The sequence below is a fragment of the Schistocerca piceifrons genome, chromosome 7 (assembly GCF_021461385.2).
Source record: "Schistocerca piceifrons isolate TAMUIC-IGC-003096 chromosome 7, iqSchPice1.1, whole genome shotgun sequence".
Classification (NCBI taxonomy): domain Eukaryota; kingdom Metazoa; phylum Arthropoda; class Insecta; order Orthoptera; family Acrididae; genus Schistocerca; species Schistocerca piceifrons.
Window position 1 is genome coordinate 431,232,090 of NC_060144.1, and position 12,608 is coordinate 431,244,697.

Below are 12,608 nucleotides of genomic sequence, written 5' to 3' on the forward strand. Positions count from 1 at the left end.
ATTAGTACACCTGGAAAGTAACTGTCGATTTTGATCCGATGACAGCATATGCCACCTGGATGTACTGATAATGGTTTCAGCATTGTCTGTCAACATATGGCCTGGCAGTATATCTATCAGAATGCCATCTGTCTCTACCCTTTAATAGACAATGCTCACAACCAGAAGGCTCAGTAGTGGGGTGCAAACATGTGAGGCAAGCAATCATCCATGCCAAAGAGACCCACTCAGGATTCCTATACTCCGTACGACGAGAGAAGAGCTCAGACAGATGGCTGCGCAGTTGCCAGTATTTGACACAGATGGACAGCAAGTCAGTAGTGGTCACCCAGCACTATGGCAATACTGGGGCATTACTACAGTAACATAAACAAAAGCTCACGATGTGACGTGCCACGGCCACATCAACTGTCAGAGCTCTTCTCTCACCATACACACTGTACAGCCAAATGAGCAAGTTTGAAAGGGTCACACTGTGGCCTTCTGAGTGGCAGGATGGTCCTTTCAGAGAATTGCCACACAAGTTAGACATGCTGCGCCAGTTGTGTAACAATGCTGGTATCGGTGGTCACGTGAACATTCTCACACCCGTAGATCAGACGTCCACACAGCACAGACGTGTGGCAGGATCATCGTATTATAAGGGCAGCAGTGGCAGATTGTACATCTACTATGGCACACATAAGATGGCTTGTTAGCTCAGACATGTCAACATGAACTGTTGCGCACCACTTGTTAGCTAAAAGCCACACATTGACGTGCATGGCTCGACTGGAGCCTTCAGAGGATCACTTGGAAGATGGACTGGCATGCCATGGTCTTCAGCAATGAAAGGAGTTTCTGCCTGAATGCAAGAGATGATTGTTTGCATGTACGACATAGACTGGTGAGCTGTGTCAAGTGCATTCATCCAATACACATTAGCACCATCCTGGGCCTTAAGGTCTGTGGTGTGGTAACCTTTCACGTTTCTGGACGGGATGCTAACCAGCACTTAGAACATGCAGAATGTTGTTAAGCCCATTCTTTTGCCACTGCAACCTGAAAGAAATGTGTTGTTCCAACTGGATAATGCTCATCCACACACTGCTCATGAAACTCGACATGCTTTGCAAAATGTGCAGGAACCTCTGTGGCCAGCATGATCTCTGGACTTGTCTCCAATTGAGCACATATAGTATACGATGGGATGAGAAGTGACTCATCAACTAACAATTCTTACAAAACAACATAAACAGATCAAGTAGGTACAGAATAATGTATTCCAGGACAGTACTTGCCATCTGTATGATCAACAGGTTGCCTGAGTCAGTGTCTGCATTACTTCTTATGCACTGTTGCAACAATAAATCTTGAGTGAATCGGAAACCTCTAAAAGGGTGAACTAATTTTTTTTCAAGCAGTGTATTATGTACTGAGTGTGTAGTAATATTATTGTATTTTGACAAGGAGTGCAACAATCTTCTGACAGATGACAAAGTACTCTGTGAAGTGGTTGCTGTTGGCGCAGGAAAAGCTCAGCATTGTGCCAATCTTCCACTGCATGCAATGAGGTACATATTGGCCAACTCTTCACCAATAAGCCTGTCCGTAGTGATACTGTCAACATTTGCACTGTTGAGCATTATTTTCAGTGAAATATAGATACAAAACTAACTGCTAACTGATATCACATGAGATGCAGTAACTCTACAAAGAGCTGCCAAGAACTGTGGGTTCCTAACATTAAAATATTCAAAAGGTATCTCTGAAAGTTTGTTAGTGGAGTTCTAGTTCACCCTGTATAGTGTAATTGATACACGCCATGTCAGTATCATTGTATTTAGGTTTCAAACTTCATGCAAAAAAGAAAGGCAAGAAAGCAGTGACAACAGCATAAGTAATACTAATATAAGACTTTTTCACCGGTTACATACTACTTATGAAACTACCGAAAATTTAAATGTAAGAAATCTAACATTCCTTAACTAACATTCATTCCTTGACATTTGATTTTTGTCAAATTTTGTATAGGCCTATAACAACAAAATGTTCTTTGCCGCACACATTATACATGGTCTCTTTCTGCAGTATGCAAACAGCTATAAAATACTGAGGAATTTAGGCATCAACTACACTGTTCTGTTTACATATGCATGCCCGTTATGCTTTTATGATCTCATTCCTATGTTTACTTTAACGATACACCAAATGTGTGTAAATTATTGAGAAAACCATGCGGCAGCCTTCAAAAGTTTCACACTGACAACAAAATGAATTAATAACTAGTTTTGCAAACTTAGTTAAACGTCATCTTTTTTTTTTATGTTTCAAAAACAGTCTGGAATCAAAAACTACAGTTCTCTGTTACCAGCACATGATGCATTCATTGGCAAGTCTTACATATTACAATTCACATAATGAAAAGAAAAAAGCACTTAATGAACAAAATCAAAATTCTCCTATTGGTTGGTAGTTAATTCTGCCGATCAGAATCGGCCAAATTATTCTTCTAAATGATTTTTTTTTTTTCATTTTGTAGCAAAGTGTGCAGTGATCTGAAATTCCTGGGGGATTAAAACTGTGTACCAGACAAGGGCACAAACCCAGAATGTACTGGGCTCGAGTCTCAGTCCAATTTCAATCCATAAAGCAAATCCGAATGTCATATTTTTTTACATCTCACCCTTCGGCAAGAATCCCTCCCTCCTTACTTCTAAAAGAAAAGTCAAAAGAACAGCTCTGTATCATTATTCTAATCAAAACTTCCAGGAATACTCTCTAAGCCTTTGCCTTCTATCCTTAATTTTAAAAGGCCAAAAATCAAAAATCTATCAATAGTACGGCTACCTAAAACCATCCAGATTGAACGGACATTGTTAGTTCAGATGGAACATGTATCCCATTGAGAGTGGTAACTGTTTATGGATTGACACACACAGCATTCCAATCCCACAGTAGCAAGATGTCTGCCAGGAACTAATGCAACCAGTATAACTGAATGAATAATGTGAAATAATAAGACAATATCAGATGCAATCAGAAAATTAAAGAATGTAAGCCAAAGATTGTAAAGAAAAATGTCATTGACAGTGGCGTGGGTAAAATAGTAGACACTTGTACAGCGCATCAACAAAATTGGAATGAATTTCCCTTTTTAATATACTCTGCTTCTCTGACAAACACCATACAGTGTTACATTCATATGACCACGCTGATACATCAGTTGCAAGGCAAAAATGGCTGAGACAACACAAAAATGTTTACAGCTCAGCCAACTTGTGAATGTCAAAAACCTTCATTCTGTAGTTACACTAAGTGTTGATATGAGGTTACCCTCTGTCATGCACCTCATGGGGGTTTGCCGAGTATAGATGAAGATGTAGAGGTCACTGTTCACTTATGGGCTCACTGACTGGTACTTTCAAGCAATTTTAATTAATACTGCTGCGATCTAGTAAAGCTGAACCATTCACATGCTACCAAGAAACTACTGGGAAAAAAATCAGGACTGACTTCAAAGATTCTGGAATATCATTCTAATACTGAGCTGTTAAGTGAGTATTAAAACATGTAAAAAACTGTTGAGGGCATAATAACAACGTCCCAACTGATTAACATGTAATACATGCATCTGAGATACATCAATTTAAAAAAGCTGGCCACAATCGCTTGATGATATTTCCCCAAAAATTACTCATATCACATCCTGAAGTGCTTTTCATACAGTGCTCTACTGTTCTACACCTGGTGTGTTTAGTGATTGATTAATAGTGTCAGGAGAGACAGATAAACTCTTCCAATCAAAATGACAGAGTCAGTCATGGCATTATGAAATCAATTGGGCATGCCATTAGGAAATTAATAATCTATGGAACTATCCCTGTTGAAAGCCCAACAGATAGAGATGGAACGTCTGTTATCATAGAAAGAATAGCAAGTGCGGCTTAGCTTTTTCAACCTCGTAAACTGTCGCTGACAACACAACACAGATTTGAAAGGTAAATATGGCCATTTAGCTCTCATTCCCCGAGTCAATGCTCCAGAGAGCTTACATTTACTGTCCTCCCAAGATGTATTACTATGGAATTTTTTCACAATTTTTCCTGAAAATTACTAAAAGAAGTCATTATCATTCCATCAACAAGTCACCATGAACCCATAAAAATGCAACTCAGGTGACAGGTGACAGTTTTAACTGTGAAAGTCTCACCTTAGACACTTCACAAAAAAACGCATTACAATTATTTCACATAATTCACTCATTAATAACTCCGAAATGACTTCTAGCAGGTTTACTACTATGAAATCAGATGTAGGCCTAAGCCTAATACTTTCTTAACCATCAAAGTTAGTGTGAAATCCACCGATAACAAGACGAAGACGGGAAATTTACTAGTGAACAGGGCTAAGAGTTACTTAGATCCATGACTGCGGGCACCTGAAGCTTTCAAATTCTTTTTTCGATTCTGTACCCTTGTAACACAATTCCCATCGCTGTAAGAAGCGATACTGAATGTAGCAGCAACTCCTCAACTATGTGCGTACAGTTCTGGCAGCATTCAGCAACCTTTTGTGGGTATTACAACAATGATCTATGCTGTTACAGTACGCGTTACCTTAGGCAACTGTGGCGCCGCTTGTTTCAGTTTCCCTTTCGCAAATAGAACAGCGTTTACACGGGCTGCAGCTTCACAGGCAGCCTGGAGACTGTTTCTGTTGATCATATCCCTGCAAATTCCATAACAACATCTAAGCAAAAACGAAATCACCACTACTTTCTGTAGAACATACTCTGGCTGTTTCCATTACCATCCAATCTTCACGCCGTACACAATCAGCGACTTTCATTATAAATTTCGAGGACGAAATGTTCCACAGTATCGGTGTTTCACAATACTCACATATAAACACTAACAAACTGATTTCCAAAACGCATCAATAACTTTCGTATCTACTGCCGGGACTTACTAGTATGGCAACCTACAGCACTTTGACGAAAACAAATTACTGGCGTTTCAGGGCAGCCATCGTCATGTCACAAATTACAAACATCACAGTGTACTATCTAGACAGTGAATTGATGCGGTTTCGTGGCACGGTATTTGACAACATTGTTATAAATTCTATAAACTTTGAAACTCTGCGGATGTATTAGGTAAACTTGAAGCGAAATCTGATAATATATCAATGTAGTGACTGCTCTTAAATATACCAAATAGAGAATGAATGGGGGTCGGTTCACTCATGACTTCACGGAAAGGCAACCGCTTCATCTCGTTGGCCCTGACGGCAACCCAACGCCAAAACATAGCCCAATGCATTTCAAATACCGGAATTCACACAGGCTGAACGGGAGGGCACTTCAACAATTATCTGCTAGGAAGTGTTGGCTTCGACTTTCGTCCAGCAGAGTGCCATCGCCCCGTTCACTCATGTTGAAATAGCAAACTTTGGGGCTTCTAAATCATTATTTTATTGTTTGCTTTTGTTTTCGTCACACTTAGTGAAGGTTCCATCGGGACTTAGTTTTTGTTGCCTTCTGTTCATTGCGTTGACGTTCAGTGTGGATCGTCCTTTAAATGGCAAGCGAGAAGGATGCGAGCGATACGATGTAGCTGAAAAATGGGAGTGAGCCTTGCTTGCGTGTCCGAAACAAAAGTCTTTATTGCCGATCCACAACCTTACGAAATAAATTGCGAATTCTGTGAGATCAGTTGCATTAGGTGCAGATATACTATTAGTGACATGACTGGAACTTGAACGTGGATTTCCCACTTATCGTGAGTGATCGCTGTCACCATTTCAGCTACCCATGCGCGTTCCCCGGACTGACCCAAACCTCCACATATCACATTGTCTACATCCTTATGCCACAGTTTATTATATGTAATACCTAATGCTCGTCAACATCGTTACGAGAAACCAGATTCCCGCGCCAGGGAGAATGAGATTACGAGGAGTCCAGACCAATGTTGTTACCACCGTACTCCCGTTATACGTCACTAATGAGTAGTACACCTATATCTAATACAGCTGATGTCAAAGAATTCGTAATCATCGGATAACTTTCGAATTATTTCGTACAACTGCTAGAAACGTAGGTTTGCCTTTCCTCAATCTAGCTTCTAAGATAGGTCGTAGGGTCAGTATTGCCTCACGTGTTCCAATATTTCTACGGAATCCAAACTGATCTTCCCCGAGGTCGGTTTCTACTAGTTTTTCCATTCGTCTGTAAGGAATTCGCGTTAGTACTTTGCAGCCGTGACTTATTAAACTGATAGTTCGATAATTTTCGCATCTGTCAACACCTGCTTTCTTTGGGATTGGAATTATTATATTCTTCTTGAAGTCTAAGGGAATTTCGCCTGTCTCATATATCTTGCTCACCAGATGGTAGAGTTTTGTCAGGACTGGCTTTCCCAAGGTTGTCAGTAGTTCTAATGGAATGTTATCCACTCCCGGGGCCTTGTTTCGACTCAGGTCTTTCAGTGCTCTGTCAAACTCTTCACGCAATATCATATCTCCCATTTAATCTTCATCTACATCCTCTTCCATTTCCATAATATTGTCCTCAAGTATATCGCCCTTGTATGGACCCTCTATACACTCCTTCCACCTTTCTGCTTTCCCTTCTTTGCTTAGAACTGGGTTTCCATCTGAGCTCTTGATATTCATACAAGTTGTTCTCTTTTCTCCAAAGGCCTCTTTAATTTTCCTGTAGGCAGTATCTATCTTACCCCTAGTGAGATAAGCCTCTACATCCTTACATTTGTCCTCTAGCCATCCCTGCTTAGCCATTTTGCACTTCCTGTCAATCTAATTTTTGAGACGTTTGTATTCATTTTTGCCTGCTTCACTTACTGCATTTTTATATTTTCTCCTTTCATTAATTAAGTTCAATAGTTCTTCTGTTACCCAAGGATTTCTAGTAACACTCGTCTTTTTACTTACTTTGTTCTCTGCTGCCTTCACTACTTCATCCCTCAAAGCTACCCATTCTACATCTACTGTATTTCTTTCCCCCATTCCTGTCAATTGTTCCCTTATGCTCTCCCTGAAACTCTGTTCAACCTCTGGTTTAGTCAGATTATCCAGGTCCCACCTTCTTAAATTCCCACCTTTTTGCAGTTTCTTCAGTTTTAATCTGCAGATTATAACCAATAGATTGTGGTCATCTGCCCCTGGAAATGTCTTACAATTTAAAACCTGGTTCCTAAATCTCTGTCTTACCATTATATAATCTATCTGAAACCTGTCAGTATCTCCAGGATTCTTCCATGTATACAACCTTCTTTTTTTGATTCTTGAACCAAGTGTTAGCTATGATTAAGTTGTGCTCTGTGCAAAATTCTACCAGGTGGCTTCCTCTTTCATTTCTTCCCCCCAGCCCATATTCACCTACTACGTTCCCTTCTGTCCCTTTTCCTACTACCGAATTCCAGTCACCCATGACTATTAAATTTTCGTCTCGCTTCACTATCTGAATAATTTCTTTTATCTCATCATACATTTCTTCAATTTCTTCGTCATCTGCAGAGCTAGTTGGCATATAAACTTATACTACTGTAGTAGGCGTGGGCTTCGTGTCTATCTTGGCGGCAATAATGCGTTCACTATGCTGTTTGTAGTAGCTTACCCGCATTCCTACTTTTTTATTCATTGGTAAACCTTCTCCTGCGTTACCCCTATTTGATTTTGTATTTATAACCCTGTATTCGCCTGACCAAAAGTCTTGTTCCTCCTGCCACCGAACTTCACTAATTCCCACTATATCTAACTTTAACCTATCCATTTCACTTTTTAAATTTTCTAACCTACCTGCCCGATTAATGCATCTGACATTCCATGTTCCGATCTGTAGAACGCCAGTTTTCTTTCTCATGATAACGCCTGGAGATCCGAAAGGGGGACTATTTTACCTCTGGAATATTTTACCCAAGAGGACGCCATCATCATTTAACCATACAGTAAAGCTGCATGCCCTCGGGAAAAATTTCGGCTGTAGTTTCCCCTTGCTTTCAGCCATTCGCAGTACCAGCACAGCAAGACCGTTTTGGTTTGTGTTACAAGGCCAGATCAGTCAATCATCCAGACTGTTGCCCCTGCAACTACTGAAAAGTCTGCTGCCCCTCTTCAGGAACCACACGTTTGTCTGGCCTCTCAACAGATACCCGTCCGTTGTGGTTGCACCTAAGGTACGGCTATCTGTATCGCTGAGGCACGCAAGCCTCCCCACCAACTGCAAGGTCCATGGTTCATGGGGTGGGGGGGGGGGGGGGGGATTTCTGTATTATTTCAATTAATTTTGTTGTGAACTCTTTGAGTCATGTTGTAGCCCTTTTCGTTTCGTATCACGTGTGAGTGTTGGCACTGCTTTAAGTACCAAACAAAATGCAAATAAGTACAAAATGCAGGAGTAGAATAGGTTGTTCTTTAGAACGACTTGTACTCTTCCCTCCACTAATCAGCCTCATCCAAGATCAAGTCCATTAGGCATATGCAATCACCATCATATTATCGCATTACCTGATCAGTCTGATCAGTAATGGAACAGGTTACTTAAGCAACATTTATCTAGAAATTACCGCTGATGATAAGAATACAGATATAACTATGAACGATGCTACGTAAGTTCCAGGGGTCAGATACATCTTATTGTCAGTCAGTCAAACAACAAGACATGGATTTTGCACATTACTTGTTGATGTACAGCATGGCATATACAACGAAAATGATTTAATAATGATCCTTTGGACCTCCAATAGCAACTGCAGCACAAATTCATGACATGTATCAGGTACATTAACATCCACATCTACTTGATCAAGCTGCAGTTCACAATTAATTGCCTGGCAGAGGGTTCACTCAACAATTTTCAAGCTATTTCCCTACTTTTCCCCTCTTGAACAGCACATGGGAAAGATGAACACTAAAGTCTGTCTGTGTATACTCTGATTTTTGTTATATAGCAAGGATGACCATTTCTGCCTATATATGTGGGCAAGACAAAATATTTTCGAATCTGGAGGAGAATGTTGGTGATCAAATTTTCATGGGAATGTGTTGCTGCATAATTAACATCTTTACTTTACTGATTGCCACTCTCAACTCACATGTCATATCTGTGATACTCTCTCCCCTGTTTTGCAATAATACAAGACAAGGTGCCCTTTTGTGCAATTTTTCCATGTCCTCTGTCAATCCTACCTGTTGTGGGTCCAATACCACACACCAATATCTCCAGAAAAGGGTAGATAAGCACAGCTAGGCAGTCTTCTTAGTGGGTCTGTTGCATCTTCTAATTGTACACTTTCCCACAGCGTTATCTATTTGTTTGTGCCAATTTAAATTATTAGTAACTGCAGTCACTAAGTATTTGATTGAACTGACAGCATTTATATTTATGTGATATTATTGTGTAACCGAAATTTAGCGGATTCCTTTTAGTTGTTGTCTAGGTGACTTCAGATTATTATTGTTTAGAGTCAGTCGCCACTTTTTGCACCATGCAGATATCGTGTCCAAATCATTTTGCAATTGGTTTTGATCCTGTGATGATTTTACAAGAAGAGAAATGACAGCATCATCTGCAAACACTGCACTTTGAAATATCATTTCTGTTTTGCTTGATGACTTTCTATCAATTGTTACTAAATGAGACCTTCCTGACAGGAAATCACTAATCTAATCCTATACTCTGTATATACACAGTTTCGTTAAAATTCTCTTATGACGAGTGGTGTCTAAACCATCTGCAGATTTAGAAATATGGAATCAAGAAAACAATTTGATATTCCTTGTGAATGGTATTCATTACTTTGTGTGGACAAAGAGCCAGCTACGTTTTAAAGAAACGATACTTCCTGAATCTACACTGGCTATTTGTCAATATATTGTTTTCTTTGAGGTAATTCATAATGACTGAACACAGTATATGTTCCAAAATACTACTACAAATTGACGTCAGTGATATGGGTCTGTATTTCAGCAGATTACTCTTCTCTCCTTTCTTGGCTACTGGTGTGACCTGTGTAACTTTCCAATCCTTAGAAGTAGATCTTCCATTGAGCAAGCGGTTGTATCTAACTGGTGTACAATCTGAAGGACCCTTCATTAAGTGATTTAAGATGCTTCACTACACTGAGGAACTCTACTTCTAAGTTACTTATGCTGGTAGCTGTTCTTCATTGTAATTTCAGAACATTTTACACGAAGTTATAATCTGTGGCAGCGAAGATTGGAGCATTTGAACTGGGTAAGCATGTAGTTATTAAAAGGAAATATGACTGATGGACTGAACTGGACGGAGATCAATTTAAATCCATGTATTTCTTGTATAAACAGACTAGACAATCATTTCTTCATTTTTGTTGCCATATTCTCTGTAGTTGTTTTATAATTGGTTGAGGATATTTTCGTTCTGTCGCTGCAACTACAAGAAAGAGGGCTTTTTTTTCACCAGACACGTTTCGTTTTATTGAGTGTCAGTAGTCAGCGGTCAGTGGTCTGAAATGAAGTTATTTATATTTCGATTTGCTTAAAGACCGAAAAACAGTTCGTTAACAACATGTTGGCTTTTACTTATGATGATTTCCGCTTGAATTCTCACCTACATCGGGAATGCCGTCTCCTACCATATTGTTAGTGTTTTCCTTCTTTAAACACTGATATTTGTGGTCTAATTTTTAGTTGCTCTGCAGCACTATGCATTTTTTTGTGTTGTACACATCACACTTCTTCACACACCACTGTTTTCTGTTTTTTTTGTTCTGACATGAAACAGTACAGGCCAAAATCATTAATTCCAGAGCTTGGGAAGTTATGAGAGAAAGTAATATTACAACAAATTTGAGGCATATTTCATAAAAGATAACCTATTTAACAACGTATAACATGGTTTTAGAATAGGAAGATCTACTGTAACAGCAGTAGCAATGAAGGAGACAAGATAACAGGCACCTTCCTGGATATGAGTAATACTTTTGATACTGGGAACAAATTAGAAGCATATGGGATGACAGGGGTAGCCTTACAACCATTTACCTCCTATTTGAAAGACATGAAACAGTATGTCGAGTAACTTATAAACAGTATGAATAGTGGCAACAACGAAATCAACCCATATGAAACTTCAATGTTGTGGACCCCAAGGAAGTATATTGGGGCCTTTTCTATTTCTTGTGTACATAAATGATTTAACTGAACACGAAAACTGCAAGGCTGTAAATTATGCTGATGACACATCTTTAGTCGATTGGAGTCATGATACTCAAACTACTACAGACAGTAGTGAAATTAATTATAATTTTCTGTCAATTTATCTTACTACAAGTAAGGTACTCGTAAATAAAGATAAGACAGTAACAATGCATTTTATACTTAGCTATAGCCAGAACATAAGTAGAACTCCATCTGCACCTCCATTGGCTCTTAGCTACACAAACAAACACAAATTTTTGGTTGATGAACACCTCTCATAAAATAACATATAGACCATGAAACTTCCTGGCAGATTAAAACTACCTTTGCCTTTCGTGGGCAAGTGCTCTACCAACTGAGCTACCCAAGCACAACTCACACCCTGTCCTCACAGCTTCACTTCTGCCAGTACCTCGACCAACTGAATTACCCAAGCACAACTCACACTCCATCCTCACAGCTTCACTTCTGCCAGTACCTCGACTCCTACCTTCCAATTGGTAGGAGACGAGGTACTGGCAGAAGTGAAGCTGTGAGGATGGGGTGTGAGTTGTGCTTGGGTAGCTCAGTTGGTAGAGCACTTGCCCACAAAAGGCAAAGGTCCCGATTTCGAGTCTTGGTCTGGCACACAGTTTTAATCTGCCAGGAAGTTTCATATCTGTGCACACTCCACTGCAGAGTGAAAATCTCATTCTGGAAACATATAGACCATATTTGTAAGAAAATCAGTACAATTATATATTTACTGCAAAGGGTCTCGGCCTTCCTGGATCATGATAACTTCAGACAAATGTGTTTCAGAGTGATACATCCACATCTTCAGTATGGTATTGAGATATGAAGTTGTGCACTAACTGTCTATACAGATAGGCTCTTCAGACCACAAAAAAGGCAGTGGGAGTGGTAGAAAAAGTAAACAGGAGAGAGCCTTGCAGAGAAAGCTTCAGAAAATTTAAAATACTAACCATCTACTCTTGTACGTCCTACAGGCAATAATGTTTGTGAAACAAAATCCAGAACAGAATGTAACAAACAGTAATGCACACAGAATTACAAGTAAAAAAAGTGGCTGCGGACCATAGTCCACATACAATAGGAACCATTTTTTATAACAGACTTCTATCTGATCTCAAGACAGCTAATTTAAACATTTTAAAGAAAAAAATTAAACATTTATTTATAGAGGAAGCTGTTATTCAGTAGAAGATTTCAAGTTGTAACTTCCCTTTGTAAAACAGTGTATATAGCATAAGTTTGTTTTTGCAACATAAAAATGATAATTTCTGATCTTCACACACTATATTAATGTATGCAATTTTATTCCAAGTCTTTGTGTAAAAACAGTGTACATAGTAGAAGTTTGTTTTTGCAACACCCCAAAAATGATAATTTCTGACCTTCACTATTTGCGTTTACATGTGCACTTA

At 39.3% G+C, this 12,608-nt stretch overlaps 1 protein-coding gene across 7 annotated transcripts in view; it reads right to left on the reverse strand.

Moving 5' to 3' along the window:
• Positions 1 to 5,087, reverse strand: part of LOC124805382 (transcription factor SPT20 homolog) — a 309,909-nt gene extending 304,822 nt beyond the window's left edge. For 3 of the 7 annotated variants that reach the window (XR_007017452.1, XM_047265941.1, XM_047265944.1), the window contains exons 1-2: positions 4,792 to 5,086; positions 4,599 to 4,710 (exon numbers count right to left, since the gene is read on the reverse strand). Coding sequence is in view for 4 of the 7 variants with exons in the window: in XM_047265941.1 (XP_047121897.1) it covers positions 4,599 to 4,706 (108 nt within the window). In the remaining 3 variants the exon portion in view is untranslated. Of the gene's footprint in view, positions 1 to 4,598; positions 4,732 to 4,791 lie in introns of those variants that run through there. The other 4 variants (XM_047265939.1, XM_047265940.1, XM_047265942.1 and 1 more) reach the window with 4 other exon arrangements.
• Positions 5,088 to 12,608: the final 7,521 nt, after the last annotated feature.